Source organism: Oryza brachyantha, chromosome 1 (assembly GCF_000231095.2).
Source record: "Oryza brachyantha chromosome 1, ObraRS2, whole genome shotgun sequence".
NCBI lineage: Eukaryota > Viridiplantae > Streptophyta > Magnoliopsida > Poales > Poaceae > Oryza > Oryza brachyantha.
Window position 1 is genome coordinate 9,565,954 of NC_023163.2, and position 16,227 is coordinate 9,582,180.

At 39.9% G+C, this 16,227-nt stretch overlaps 1 protein-coding gene and 1 long non-coding RNA gene across 2 annotated transcripts; both read right to left on the bottom strand.

Moving 5' to 3' along the window:
* Positions 1-916: 916 nt before the first annotated feature.
* LOC102708111 (probable glycerol-3-phosphate acyltransferase 3) lies at positions 917-5,610 on the bottom strand. Its single transcript, XM_006645778.2, has 2 exons — positions 4,787-5,610; positions 917-2,129 (listed from the first exon to the last, which is right to left on the bottom strand). Exons 1-2 carry the CDS (start codon positions 5,591-5,593, stop codon positions 1,257-1,259), a joined length of 1,680 nt encoding a protein of 559 aa, XP_006645841.2. The 5' UTR covers positions 5,594-5,610; the 3' UTR covers positions 917-1,256.
* A 2,893-nt stretch (positions 5,611-8,503) lies between these two features.
* LOC107304874 lies at positions 8,504-11,068 on the bottom strand. The gene is made up of 3 exons (XR_001550949.2): positions 10,852-11,068; positions 10,017-10,159; positions 8,504-8,606 (listed from the first exon to the last, which is right to left on the bottom strand). It is a non-coding gene; the product is annotated as an uncharacterized LOC107304874 (long non-coding RNA).
* Between the last annotated feature and the right edge of the window lie 5,159 nt (positions 11,069-16,227).

A 16,227-nucleotide genomic window follows, 5' to 3' on the forward strand; every position in this document is an offset into this window, starting at 1 on the left:
TATATGGATAGCTTGTGATATGTATACATGGATCAATATTTTCCTCAACAAGACCGTAACTATTTGAACCATGGTAAAAGAATGATGATTTAACCGGTGCTACTAGTGTTACACTGCACCTGAGCCCCTCAACAAACTTGTCAATTGTCATCGTATCTTTTCGGTTTTGAGTCATATAGTTGTGTTGTGGGCTAAGCCTGGGAGGTGATGAACGCCCGTATGGATAATCCTAGAACGTCTTTGGTCATATATATTTAGTAGGCGTCATTGAGTTGGAACAAAGGTTTTGTTAGATTAAAAGTTCGCCATTGCTAGTTTGCTTGCAGCATACGAGTCGGCAAGATCGCCCATATGTTTATCTTTAGAAACCCACCTTATCGAGTGTTTTAATATATCATGGGCTTTAGTTTCTATTTGTAATTCAAATTGATGTTTTTTGTGCTTTTTAATTTGCTTACAAGAATAATGTTGATTTGTACTGACAAGATCAACAACTTATGGAGATGTGTGCTAAGGCACAATACAACAATGTCTCGTACAATTGAAGTCAGATTGATAATTTTTCTCATAAATCATAGGTATCTTGACCTCGCTGAAAGATCGGGATACCATTGTCCATATCAGTGTGCATAACAACTACTCAAAGTTGAGTCTTAGTATTATTGAAGAAATTTTGGTTGTATAGAGTGGACAAAAATAAAAGATGTGTAATAAAATATATTTTATTTATTAATTAAGAAACCATAACTAACTATATGTTTGTACATGCTCTCGTCTCTAGATGATATATATTGATTAAGAGACAATATCAACTATATCTTTACACATGCCATAAGACTTCATAACTTTATCTATAATTATATATATGATAATAATTTAGATAAGAATAGAAAAATCTTACAATATAAAACGGTATTTCATCGGATGTTATACGTATGTACGTATGTATGAACACATCTTTTGTGTGGCTATAAGCAACATATTTAAATACAAGTTGGTCACTAGTATAACCAGGTGTGTGTTTTGCCCACCGTAGTTAAGGTTAAATATAAGGATGGTCACAGGTTGATCCGAGATGAGATGTTTGATATAATTTAATATATTTATTTAAATTAGAATCGGCCACGGATTATTTGCAGATCATCCATGTCCATCCCCATTTAAATGCACGTACTTACCCACACCATACAAGAATTTAGCGTCCATTATCAATTTTGTTGTTGATTTAGTACGTGCTCCAAATTAATAATTAATTCCTACTGTTGGTGGCGACGGCGGCACCGATCAACACCGTCGTCGCCGGTGAGGGCGAGGTACTTGTCCCTCCTCGTCAGCGCCGTGCAAGTGTAGCCCAGCGCCTCCGCGATCCGCCGCTGCACCTCGTTCGCCAACTCTGGGCCGCCGCCGCTTTCCACGGCGACGGGGTCCAGGAGCTGCACGACGTACGCCGGCGTGGGGTTCATGAGCAGGTAGAGCGGGTCGAGGACCTTCCGGCCACCCGCCGTCGTGCCGTGGAACATGGACACCGCCGAGTGCATCGCCACGGGCTGCACGTCGGCGCCGAGCTCCGTGAACAGCGGGCTGAACCGAAGCAGGAACGGCTCCCGGCAGGTCGTGCCCTCGGGGCACACCACCAGCCCCCCGCCGCCGGAGCGGGACGACAGGTGGGCCTGCATGGCGGTGCGGTCGGTGGCGCGGTCGCGGGTGAGCCGGAACGTGCGCATGGGAGCCAGGATCTCGGAGAGGCGGCTGATGCTGTAGGTGGCGGCGGCGAGGTCGGCGCGGCCGGTGGCGGCGGAGACGTAGAGCGGGTCGACCAGGGAGCGGTGGTTGCTGACGAACAGGTTGTGAGCCGACGAGGGGGGGTACTTCCCGATGATGCGGCGGCTGTGCATGCCGAGGGCGGAGAGGAGCGGGACGGAGAGGGAGAAGGGGAGGAGGAGGAAGACGGCGGTGCGGAGCGCGGCGAGGGGCGCGCCCAGCGGCAGCCACATGAACATGGCGAGCGTCGCGGACGCCGTCGGCCGGAAGGCGGTGCGGGCGTCGTGGAAGACGAGGGGCTTGGCGTAGCCCCGGGGATGGAGCGGCCGCCATCGCCGCCTTGCACCCTTGGTCGCCACGTACACCTCCTGCATACACATTCATTGCACAATTTCAGAATAATGATTATGTGAGTAAACGAAGTAGTCCCGTTTTTTCGTTTGTCACCGCTAACTAGGTCCATTTTTAACTATTTATTATCTTATTCGAAAACTTTATATAACTAGTAATTATTTGGTTATTATTTGATTTATTACAAAAGAAGCTTTAAACATTACCTATAATTTTATATATTTACGAAAATAATTTGAATAATCCTAAAGATCAAAATCAAATTTAAAAATTGACAACAATCGAATAAAAAAACAAAAAGAGCATATCACTTTTCTACGGTGAGTTTTACGTGCTTTCATTTGCATTGATTAAGGTACGGTTTTAACTCCTTAAGAGCATCCTCAACAGCTCATCTAAATTTATTCATCCATATCTTTATTTAGATGATTATCTAAAATAATTTTATTCTTCATATCTCTGCGTACTCCACCAGATCATCTATATGACATCCTCTATATCTCTTTAGAGTATGGAGAGATCATCTAAATATGAGGTTCTCTCCTAATATGGATGACATCCAAAAATAAATGATAAGATAGACATTCTGTTGGAGCTTAATTTGTAGTCTTCATCCACTATTTTTAGGATAGAGGATGGAATAGATGAGCTGTTGGGATGCTCTAAAGTAACGTATGTAACGGAATCTAGAGTTGAGCTGTAGACTGATCTGATCCTCTTGTCTACAGTATTCCTCTAGTACATTTGTTACACCACTCTATTCTACTCCACTCCTTCTGTGATGATAAGGCTGAAATGTTTGATTGGCTCTACTATCTCCATGAAACATGGGTATGAATCTGATCAAGAGCTGTAGTCCTGCCAAATAGACCTTAAAATACATGGATAATCAAAGTTAAAACATTTTCTCAAGTCTATAGCAGATCGCACGTACACTGGACAACAGTTTACTACTTAAATTTTACTATATTTTTACTTTGCTCTTGATAAATTTATTATTATGAAGATTTAGAACATTCCGAACGACACTTCTTGCCATGTCAAACATCCTTTTCGCTAAATGTATGAACTGTATATAGATAAAAGGTCGTCGGTATATCGAAGCCGAGGTGTTCAATTAAGGTCGTTGATATATACATAATTTTTTATTTGGATGGTCTTAATAGCAATAATAGCAAACTATCTGGTACATAATAAAAATATATGTTTAAGTGTGGACCAAAGTAAAACATAGGTAATAAATACGGCTTTTGCAAACTTGCCACTGGTATTTTTTTTAATTGCAAGGATGCCACTCAAATAATAGTTCTAGTGGCAATTTCAGTTTTGCAATAACAATTCAATTCGATGGCAAATTTGTAATTGTCCCTAATAAATATGGTCTAAAGTACAATTAAAAATAAATTTTGTAATTCTGTATGTGCACATTCATCTGCAGTTTCCTGTGTGTGCGTAATCTATGGATTTATGGTCGACAACGACGTGTAGAGAACGATCGTTAATCGGTAGTTATTTGGTAAACTAATTGAGCAGTACTGTCTTAATCGATCTGTAGATGATTAATTGACTACTCCGGTGTCTTAATTAATTAATTGGTCCATTCTGTTTACACCGGTGCGCATTGTGTCGTTTTGCAGCACTAGATTTACACATATTTTCGTTTTTTAGTTGGTGTATTTTAATAAGGACTGCCTGTTGAACATTTCAAAAAAAAATTCCACTAATAATAGTCACTTTGAACGGCCGATATCACTTTTAGATTCATGCACTATAGCAACCCCATCTTACCTCTTATTCCTATCATTTCTCCTCGTCCATTTCGTTTGCTCGAAGCCTCAATCCAGCTTGTATTGTAATTTTACATGACGGAAAACATAATTTACACAAATTTTATCTATGGCAAAGATCGAATAACCGGAGGTGTAAATCGATCAGCGACAATTCCTTACATTACATGCCTTCGAATATTCGTGCCGTCTCTTATGTGTTCTTGAATTTTGTCTTATCCAAAATTCATAGCTGACTTTTCATTTTCATCTCTTATCTATGCTAATTCCATTAGTCAAACATAAGTTGACCACAGGAGAAAATAGATCTGGATGATAAAATAAACCACCAGAGAAAAATCCGATCTCTCCTGCTCCGAATTATGTGCATATTAATGCAAACAAAATAAAACTAAATATTGCATCGTATCTCTCGGTTATCATTGATCACTAATAATGTTATCTTTTCATTTCTACTTACTGTTATATGTTAAAATTTAAATTTTTTAACGTTAACTTTAGAGATGATTTTCAGGTTTTTCATCCTACCGTAAAAAAATATTTATAAATTATTTTTTATTATAAATATATTGTTTTGCTTTTTTTTTGGAACAAACAAAAAAATATCACCCAACGCTAGCTAGAAATGCATCCATGCATATGCATGCTGACGTGGTGACGTACTTGGGCTAGCTAGTTTGTGACCAGAGGGCTGTGAATTCAGTGTGGGGCTATGGAGGCTCGAGCTCTCCTATTCGCTTAATCCCATAAAAAATTTTAGAGAAGAAGACAGAGTGCAGACCGAAGGAAGAAGAGGGTAACCAGCTCCAGCTCCTCGTCCTGTGCTTTCTGGATTCGTGACCGGTGACACGTGCATGCATATATCATATGTACGTTGAACTACTAACCTTGCAATACTTTTGGAAGAGCTGATTGAACGATCTCCCAAGTCCGCCGATGCCGACGACGACGAGGCCACCACCACCACCGTCGCCGCCGCCGCCCCCGATCACCTCCTCCATGTTCAGCCTCCGCAGCACCTCGGCGTCGGACTCCATGAGGCCGAGGAAGTACCCGCCGAACGACCTCAGCTCCGGCGCGACGACGGCGTCGACGCCGAGGTAATCCTTCAGGAACGGCTCCACCATCTCCCTCGGCATGGCGCTCACGCACACGCACCGGCGCCGCCGCCGTCCTGGTCCCGCCGCCGCCGCCTCGAACACCTCGGCGCTCACGTCCTCCAGGAGCAGCTTGGGCATCACCGCGCCGCCGAGCCGGAGCCCGTCCTTCCTCACCCCGGCGAAGCTCACAGCGGCCATGACCCTGATCGCCCGGTCGTGGCCGAGCAGGCGCAGCGCCGGGTACAGGAGCAGGAGCAGGAGGCCGCGGAGGAGGCCCCCGGGCCCGGCCTCCAGGGCGGCGAGCATGAAGTACTGGAACGTGGACGGCGACATCAGCAGGCCGCCCTCCACCTTGCACACGCACACGGTCGTGGCGCCGCCGTCGCCGTCCGCCGTCGTGTCCGGCGCCGGCGGCAGCTCGTCCGACGTCGATAACCACCTGATGCTGCTGCTGTCAGCTGCTTTCCTCTGGCCGGCCAGCGGCTCATGGACGAATGGTCTGATGAGGCTCCTGACGACCTTGTTGGCGTACAGGAGGAGGGGCTTGGCGAAGACCTTCGCCATGGCCGCCGGCCGCGCGGAGCTCGATTCCATGAAGCGATCGAGCGATCGTGAATATTTTGCACCTGAATTATGCGTGTCGCATGCGAGCGTATAAATTGCATACAGACGGGTAGGTGGTCGGTGAGACGAGGATCGATTAATTAATAATGGAAAAATATACTAATATCATTTTCACGTATGTGCTAAACCTAGCTTAGCGCCTTCTGCAAGCAATATGTTTTAATTAGGGCATAAATATTATGTGACGTTTAACGAGAACCTGCAATATTTTTTTTACAACTTTTACCCTCATCAATTTTATGTTAGAATAATTTTATGATATGATGGTAGTATTTAGAGCACATTTTGCATATAATTTATTTTTTTAAACCAAGCATTTGTGGGTTATTGATGATCAAAATTTTAAATATTTCATTAATTCTTATACTAAACGTCAAATATTTAGAATTTTTTAACATACTCTCAAATTATTATGAGTCGTTCGTTGCTTTAGTTCCAATATAGGGATAAAATGGGAACTAAAATAGATGAATTGTTGAATATATATTACCAAAGTTTCAAATAAAATTTTTAACATACTTAAAATATATAGTTTATACTACTACCAGTAGTAGTGTGATGTATCGTAACATTGCCCAATATTTATGACCAAAGTTAGAATGAATTAGTAGTATTATTTTGAAATTTAATTTATACCTATTTTTGAAATACCATCTATTCAACAGCTAGCAGAGAGAACCATATCTTATATCCAATAGCCTTCTGGCATCTACATCTCCTTCCCTTAATCTTCAGCTCCACTAAACAGAATATATATTCTCATTCTAGATTATCAGACTTGCAGTTATATATGTAATACCTAGCTACAAGCTAAGATTATCCAACTCTTCTTCAAATTAAATTTTCACCAGCTAGCTGAATATTTAATTACCACGAGCATCTCAAAATCCCCATCGCCGTCTTAAAACAAGACCAAAAAGTATGAAATGACATCGGTTTAATATAGACGATCGATGTGTACCTGTACTGCTGTACATGCATTTGTTGGAAGGGCCTGCGCCGTACGTCGGACGGCAGTTGAGCCCTATATATCATCTTTTTCTCATCTTTCATATGATGATGACGACGACGATGATGATTAATACCGTGGTAATTATAACCATCAAGGATGATGAATTGGTTAAAATTGGAGCAAGTATTAATGAAGAAAGATAAAATGAGTTTTATGGAGATAAAAACCTTGTATATACAGTTATCTAGACAGTTTATGTCTTACATGTAACCTAGAAAACAATAATAGATGAATATATGCATTGAGAGAGATGTTTTATCCTAGTTTCAAATATTTTTATGACATGGCACCGTTGGTAATCGTTTCCATAAAAATTACTTTTGAGAATAGCCTAAATTGGCGGCAATTAAGCACCTTTCTAGCTATAGCTAATACGTACTCTCCTTTCTAGGGTCATAATTATACGATGTTGAGATTACAATTAATTTCTGATCGGAATGGGCAGTACATATATATGTGTACAAACAAAAAAAGGACACGTACACTGGCTGTAACAGCCCGGTTGTTAAATTCACTACGTCGACGTTACAAAACGGGTACAGCTGCATTGTTGTTAAGAGCTTTTACGGTATTTGTGGCAACTTGCAATGCTACTTCTAGCCCTGTTGTTACGTTGGGTGGTCATGGATATAATGAACTGGATTTTGATTTGGATTTAATTTGGTAAGGTGTGGAAATAGACAGTAAAAGAGTACATAGCTGAGTAATTATACTGACCTAAGTAGCACTTAAGATTATGGGAGGTCTCGCCTGACCTCCTCACCTCCCCTGCCGATCGCTAGGCCAACGACCATGCCTCCCAGTCCTATCTCACATGACTGGGTCAACCTCGTCTGGGACAGTGTTCACATGGCCACTTGCGAGCACGATAACAAGTTGTCTCCTAATCGTGTCTGTCTCTAAATCCGTGGACACCAAGCGTGCCTCGAGTTTATCATGCAAATGACTATCGACAGCCACACCGAGCTCTAGCACATCATTATCATGGTAGCCCTCGCAGAGAAATGCCTTAGAGAAGCTATCCCTCACCAGGTGGTCGACATCATGGATGAACACATCGTTGACGTCGGTGTCATGCATCCTGGCGTGTGCCGCCATGCCGGTGGCATAGATGGTGCCCATCCCTCTTAGGCCTTGTTCAGCTGTTTGGAATTTAATCCCAAATGGAATCTATCCAGGAGGGGATTGAGTGAATCTATGTCACTCAAACCCTGTGGAGATAAAATCCCTTGCTTTCTCTAAAACCCTCCCTATAAACCCTGTGTTTGGTTTTGGCTGGGATTTTCCAAATATATAAACAAACGTATCCCTTCCGCAATAAGAATAGTCTCCGTGTGACAGAAACATATTGTGCTGCGAAGTTTGTAACGTCTTTTCAGTCTCAACCAAGTAACATACACAAGCAATATCCTGTGATTACATCAAACAAATTCTGAGAAACGGTTGCTTAGTAGCTAGCTTATGAGAATCTAGAAAAGCTCATAAATCCAGCTTCTGGATTCTTAGTTCATTTTCTAGAATTTGTAACTACAGATTCTCAGAAGCTGTGAATTATTCGGGACAACATCTGATAGAAGCAGCTTTTGGAAAAAAAACTGCAGCTGGGAGAAGCTCCTCCAAACATGCCCAAAGACACATTTGTTTCTAGCATATCACAGCACAAAACAAGATCAGTAAACATGTTCGGATGCTACAGAAAGTCTGAACATGTTCAACTACTACTGAAAGTCTGAACCAACCATACTAAAGTCTGAACAAAAAAGAGCATTGAAATTCATCTTACACATAGTTACACATTTACACTACGAATTAAACAGGTCCAAGATGAGTGGCATGAGCTGATGAGCAACAGAAGGTACTACACTTGCCTTGAATTTCACCATACAGTACGAGGTAATAAAGCTTCTGAAACAGAATTTGAGTGCAGAGAAAGAAGTGGGCATAACCTAAAAAACATAAGCAGTATAAAGCCTGGAAGGGAAAAAGAAGTTTCCTTTAGTTTTCAATTGTAAATCAATGATATATTCTACCTGGGAAAAAAATAAGAGAAATATCTAAACAACAATCAATCAATACGTAGATTTTAGAAGGATCTTTGGTAGCTACATGGTGAATTTTTATTGACTGAATCAAGAAGGTGAAGTAGCAGCCGCAGCCACCTGATTGCTGAGCTACTCCCAACTTTAAATGTGAAGATTCCAAACCTTTTCTGATCCTGTTCTACAATTTCTAAATTCTTATCTACATAATAAAATGCTAAGATTTGCCTATTGTTCTGCAGCATAATAAAAAAAATTTTATAGCAGAATGTAAAAATTTATTTTTGATGAGAATCACCTACACCTTCAGAACTATCAGCTAACTTTTTTTTTTTTTGGTAAAGGATGGCAGTCATAAATTAGAGAGTCAAAAGAAACAAGAATCACTCTACTAAAAAAATCATCAATCAGCCAAGAACACTATCATCATTCTTGAATGTTGTAGCTGCCTTCAATTACCCTCCTGCAAACCCCAGATGACTGTTTTTTTTTCTCAATTGTGTAACAATTTATATTTCTTTCCAAGTTATGTTCCTGAGAGAAGGTCAAGGATAGTGTCACAAAACCCAGAATCATATACTCTTCCTACCAATTCAGACACCAACAACAAATTAACCAGCTAGGGAACAAAATTCATAGCTCTAACTTGTCAGCATTGAAACAACAGCACATACCACATATGACAACTCAGAAAAATCCTAAACTGATGAATTATCCAGCAGATACTGCTATACAATGTTGACACACAGTTAGTAAAAATCTGGCATGAGGCATTCAAACACTAGTGCAGGACAAAGGTTTTATCTTCCCGAATGGTCATCCTCCATCATAACTGAACCAAGAAATGACGAGACAGCATGACTAACTAGATGAAAAGTGTAAATCACATAACTCGTGAGATTAGCATTTGCATTGCAAGCATGTGAAGCTTTGAAGGACAGCAAGGAGAGGTTGCAACAGCTAAACCTTGGTCTTTCTAGAGAAGTACTCCCTTATATATTTTTATGTATGACACCGTTAACTTTTAGAATTACGTTTGACCATTCGTCTTATTTAAAATTTATATCCAAATATGCAAAATTATAATGCATACTTAAAGTTCCTATATAAATCATATTATAACAAAATAATTAATAATTATATAATTTTTTGATTAAGACGAATGATCAAACGTGGACCTAAAAGTCAACGGCGTCATATAAAAAATATGGAGATGGAGGGAGTACTTAACATAAATCGTTCATTGTTTGCAGGAAGAGTTTCTTTAAGATATACATTTTTTTGAGAATTTGAACAAAGAACATGCTCCAGCAATATTCAGAAGTAAATATGCAAGACTTACATCAGAGAAGCCTCAAAGGACAGTAAGGAGAGTTTGCACCCTTCAGTTAATAGTCAAGATCATTTGACAAAGCAATGTGGTAGCTCAGAAATGCAATGCAAGGTGCAGTGGCACCTCGTTGTCGACGGGGACGTCGTCTCCTACTGAAAGCACAAAGCCATTAGAATGCTGAACAATTCACTCCAACGAGGGCTCCAACGAAAAGTTGAACCCAGGAGCTTAGGTGCTACTAAGATCTTATGTAACCACTAGGCTACAGACCCTTTCGCTGAACCCATTTTTTTAGTTTGCATTAGCTGTGCACCTGGTGTCGGTTGGTTTGGATTCTGGCAGTGCCAAGTCAATTTGGATTGGATTGATAGTTACTGTGTATACAGAAAGAGTGAGCCCGGTTTGATCTGGATGTTCATCCATGAGCACCCTTGAATGCAAGATACCCAGTGATACAAAAATATCGGTGGAGCAGTGTTGACAGTAAATGAACAGTTAAGGTACGTAATAAAATTATCGTAACAAATGGAATTACATCAATTAACTAGTAGATTAATTAATAGTAATTGCTTGAATTAATCACTACTACAGAGGAGGCATTTGCAGGCGGCCAAACGGGGTTTTCGCAAGCGGCCATCCACAGCGCCAACAACTAAGGCCCTCTTCGATTTGGAGGTATTTTACGAGAATTTTGGAGAAATTGAATTGTTTTCTTTAAAATTCCTTAAAATTCCTATGATAAGCCGTAAAGGCTAGTCAAAATTACACCATTTTCCTGGTGGTGCCTCGGGCACCAGAGAAAAAGAAACGCCAGCGATAAGGATTTTCGAGGGGAAACAATTACCAAATCCACATTGCAGAAGCCAAGCGCGTGCCTCCGCGACCATCGTCGTCGCTCCCCTTCTCTGCCAGCCGAGGCCCAGTTGCCGAGTCTGCACCGGCAGCGGATCTGCTACTCCTGCGCTCGGCGGAGACGCAAATCAAGCTCTTTTTTTTTTCCTTCTCATAGGAGGAGGACTGTATGTAGGCCTGGACGGAAAACACGAAACTCGATAGCTCGTTTGGCTCGCGACCGGCTCGGCTCGACTCAAGTCAGCTCGTTAATATAACGAGCCGAGCCAAGCCAGCATTTTAGCTCGTTAGTATTATCGAGCCAACTTGGGCTGGCTCGCAAGCGGCTCACAAGCCAAACGAGTTTGCAAAAATTAAAAATTGGCCCACAGCGACATGAGACAGCCCACAAGCAAGTCACAGCCCAAACAGCCCAAGCAAACCCTAATCAACACAAAACACCGTAGACAGCCACACATGCACGCACACACGTCCACACCGCCGCCGCCCCCATCGCACCCTACCTACTGCCGCCGCCAGGTAGCACGCCGTCGTCCGCCATCGCCGCTAGGTAGCACGCCATCGCCTCGGCAGGAGGCCGCCGCCGTCGCCCCGGCGCCCAGGCAGGACGACGCGACCGTCACCCCAGCGCCTCAACAGGACGTCACCGTCGTCGTGGCCCTGGTCTCCACCGCTGCGGCACGTTGTCATCGTCGCCCCGGCAGCACGTCGCCGCCTTCGTCGTCGTTGCAACATGCAGCACGACGCCGCCGTCGCCCCGGCCGCATGCTATCGTCGCCGCTGCAGCACGCTATCGCCGTCGCCCAAGCCTCACGCCGCCGTCTTCTTCCTCCTCTTGGTTGCTCTACAAGCCGCAGACCCACAGGTATAGCAGCAACCATAATCATAGCTCACGAGCCAAACGAGCTGGCTCGAGCTTTTAACGAGTCGAGCCGAGTCAACGCTTTAGCTCGTTATTCATAACGAGCCAGCTCGTTATCGTACCGAGCTATAGCGAACCGAGCTGAGTCAGCTCATTATCTAGCCCTAACTGTATGTAAAAATAAAATTATTTTTGTAGACAGTCCTTTTGAGAGAATCGTATGGAAAAATTGATCTTCACACACGATGATGATAGATTTATAGTACTTAACGTTATCTTGTTGACGATCTAAATTGTTAGTAATACTACGGAGTGGCTAACGAGCCGTCAAAATCAATAGTAAGCTGTAGACAAGAGGTTACTCAGGTTTAGATTCTCAGTATATAAGATAATACTTTACTCCTGCTTAAATATTGTATTTATTACAGAATAAATCAACTATGAGATAGTTGGTCTGAATATGAGTTGTTTCTCGAGGTGAGCTCATGCGCCCCTTATATACTGAGAGATAGTGTTAAAGATATAGACCTTGCAAATCTCATAAAGTCAAGAACTAACTCCTAGATACCTAAGATTTAAGTAATCCTAACATATATAATTTAGATGTAACCAAACTCTAACCGACCTAATATAATATATATTGCCTTTATTATATGGTATCCCTTTTCTTATATGAATATGTACCTGTTAAGGATACCTAGTGTATGGATATCCCACACCCATGGATCATAAAAATTCGTTTTTTTAAGTAGTGTATCGATACCTTTGTATCTTTGTATCTGATCTGGTCATCGACAAAGGAAAAAAAACGAGATTGGTTTTTAATCCTTGTACTATAAAATACTAATTACCTTCACCATGTTTATTTGAGGGAGACGATGTAAATTTGAACAAACCATATAAACTTAGCGTTTTGAGTTTCGACGATAATTACATATGAACGTACTAACCAATGATATTTTCTCTAGGTTTTATATTCTTTAAAAATGAATTGTTATTCAAGTAATAACGTAAACCATTGATGATATTTCAATCGATCATGTTACAAGCTTCTTAATTCATCAAGTAATGCGTAAGTACGGAGTAGGTGTGGGCCATCTTGATTCAAAGGTATTCAAATGTATAACCAAGAATTTTGGATATATATACATTATATATCCTCAAATTTATTTTTAATTGCTAAATTTCCTTTTTTTTCTTTTATTCCTATATTCTAAAATTTCTACAACATATTAGGAGTTTATAGGTTTTTCCTATTGGTACATTCTTAAGCTTGAAACGTTGTTGGAATTATTTTAAAGGTTTTTTCTATTGGTAAAATGGCTCTTTCCTTTTAAAAAAATGCCCCCCCCCCCCTGCAGGGGATGAGGTATAGACCCGTATAACTTTCTAAAAATATAGTTTAAAAATAATACTTTTACTATTATAAAAATATAAAATGATTTCGTCGTACACCAATTCATTCGAATTCGTGACCGCATAAAAACCTCAATTTCTACATTAGTTGTTAGAAGGACTGGGCGGGGAGGCGATACTAGTTATCAGGTCAGAGAGAGGCCTGGCCCGTAAGCTGGCCCCCTTTAAAAGCTTGTGGCACTAGTGGTACACAGAAGTCATGGGTGATCACTGGTCCGATGCTTCGGGCGAAACCAATTCCCAGGGTGTGACAGGCGGTGTGTACAGGGCCTGGGTACATATTCACCGCGGCATGCTAATCCGCGATTACTAGCGATTTCAACTTCATGTTCCCGAGTTGCAAAGAACAATCCGAACTGAGGCAATCTTTTCGGATTCGCTCCGCCTTACAGCCTTGCTTCCCATTGTCATTGCCATTGTAGCACGTGTGTGGCCCAGCCCATAAGGGCCATGCGGACTTGACGTCATCCCCACCTTCCTCCAGTATCAAATCCTTAGACTCGGACAAGAAGTCATCGCAATAGGAGAAGAGGTCACTATAGAAACGGCCGAGACGAACATCGGTGATCTAAGCTTCTCTCAGCAGCACACAGCTACTCGACATCTATGTCTATTCCTGACTCAATGCGCAATTTATTTTCAAAACCTATTGTAGTTTGGATTATTCAAATTAATTTGATTTGGAGCAACACACGAGTACTTTTGCGAGTATATACTATGAGTTATGTGAATAATAAAAATAAATCATGTTCTCATATTAATACAGGCTACACAATTCATGAGATATAATTTAAAGCAATAATATAAAACATCATTGTATAAATCTTTTAATAATCTACATAATTCTCTTTTTCTTTGAACTGTTTCATCTGTCTAACACTATCGCACCATCACTTTTTCATTTCCTGTTGCAACACACAGTCATATTTTCACACGCACACTTGAAGTATTCTTAGACTTCATCTTTTAACTTATGTTTATACTTATAAGTTAAAATTAAAAATTTAAAACTTAAAGTTAGATTAATTAGGGTCTTTTTATCGTAGTTTATTTTTCAGCATTTACTTTTATATTGCCAAGAACACATATATAAACGTTTTATTCCCAAATTATTTTCATTCAAAAATAAACAGTTTCACATATTTTATAGATTCTAACTTGAAACCCAAGATTATTTAAACCTGATGTGCTGGAAACACAACGGCACCAGATTGAGATACACACTAGGGCCGTGTTCGATAGATAGGGGGTAAGATAACTTATCCATGACCCAAAAAACATAGTAGTAGATTAGTATATAATTAATTAATTATTAATTATTAAAAAATATATAATATATTAAGATGATTTTTAAAACAACTTTTTTATAAAAAAAACTTTAAAAAAATATATCGTTTAGTAGTTTAGGAAGCGTGTGTATGGAAAACGAGGAGGGGCAAAGAACACGGCCTAGGCAAATATTGCAATAAAACCGGCATCCAACTCATTTATATCATGATCACTTCGTGTTCTAGCCGGTTTCAGTCATCAGCATCCTGTTGATCGAAGATGTATCAACTAATTAACGACGGACGCGACGAAAAAGGAGATGATGCACACATACATATTTACTCCCACCTACCAACCTACCAGCCAAGTGTTGGACTGATCGATATGAAGCCCCCTGATGCCACTTGTCAGGTTGAGAAATTAATGATGGATGATTACACGGTAATTAACGCAGAGAGAGAGAGAGCAAGCATTCAGCAACCAGCTGCTCTTTTCACTTATACACATGTTTATAAGCCAAAATTTAAAGTTTAACATCAAATTTGAAGTTAATTTTAGGGTTTTTTATGAAGTTTATCTTTCAGCCTTCGCTTTTAAATCGTTAAGAATACATATATAAATTCTTTTATTTATAAACTATTTTTAATTTATAAATATATTGTTTGACTTTTTTTAATTTAATGAAACACTTAAATAATCATCCCGCTATAATAACCAGCTAGAGCCTGGTAGAGCATCAAAGCTACCCGTCTTCATGCCTTTCACCTGTGATGAGCTACAATTGTTTCTTTTTTTAACAGTGCGAAAATCGCAACACTGAGCATCAAACTAAAAATATAGAAAGATTTTCAGCAATTAATAATAGGATATATTTTCTCCATGTGTAAATATATGACGTTGGTTACCAACGTCAAATAAAAAAATAGGAGGGAGTACTGTTTGGTCTGTATATATAAATGTTAACCGAGTTAGATAAGGCTGCGTTCGGCTGGTGGGCATAAGTTAACTTATGCCCTGGCACGAAAAACACACAGTAATAGATGAGTATATGATTAATTAATTATTAATTATTAATTATTAAAAATATAAAATTAATTAATATGATTTTCTAAAACAACTTTCCTATAGAAAATTTTTAAAACAAATTTAAGGGTATTATAAAGGGATTTATTCCACACCTATTATGATGTGGAATTGTTCCCCTCAATCTTCTCCAATCCATCTTTCTTGGGAAATAACCGAACAGGGCCTTAAGTTGTTAGTAGAGCACTCATCCATTAAAGGTAATCGGTCTCGCTCTCTTAGACCTAACAAGTTATACTAAATTTGACATGTACTACCTCAGTTTCACAAAGCACAACTTTCTATTATCACCTAGATTTATATTGATACTAATGGATCTAAGACATATATAAACAATATGCATGGATCTAGACATATAGAAAAAACGTCCTACAATACGAAATAAAACAGATGAAATATATGCCTTCTATTGAGTGTACTTTTGAGATTTTTTTAGTAATTTTTTTTATGTGGGCCTTAGCCCATATAATACTTTCAAGAACTAATGCGCTCGTAAATATAAGCCTCATTCCAAACTAATCTCTCTGTGATGTCATTGATAACTGGTCTTATTTAGAAAACATACATAGCTATCACTTATTTTGTTGAGTTTGGATTTATTACTAAATTTATTGTAATTATAACTTGTACACATTTGTATTAATTTTTAAATAAAAGTAATTATCAAACATGTGTTTAAAAGTTAAATGTGTCATCCATTAGAATACGAATTTAAAGAGCGTTGATTTGCTGAGATCA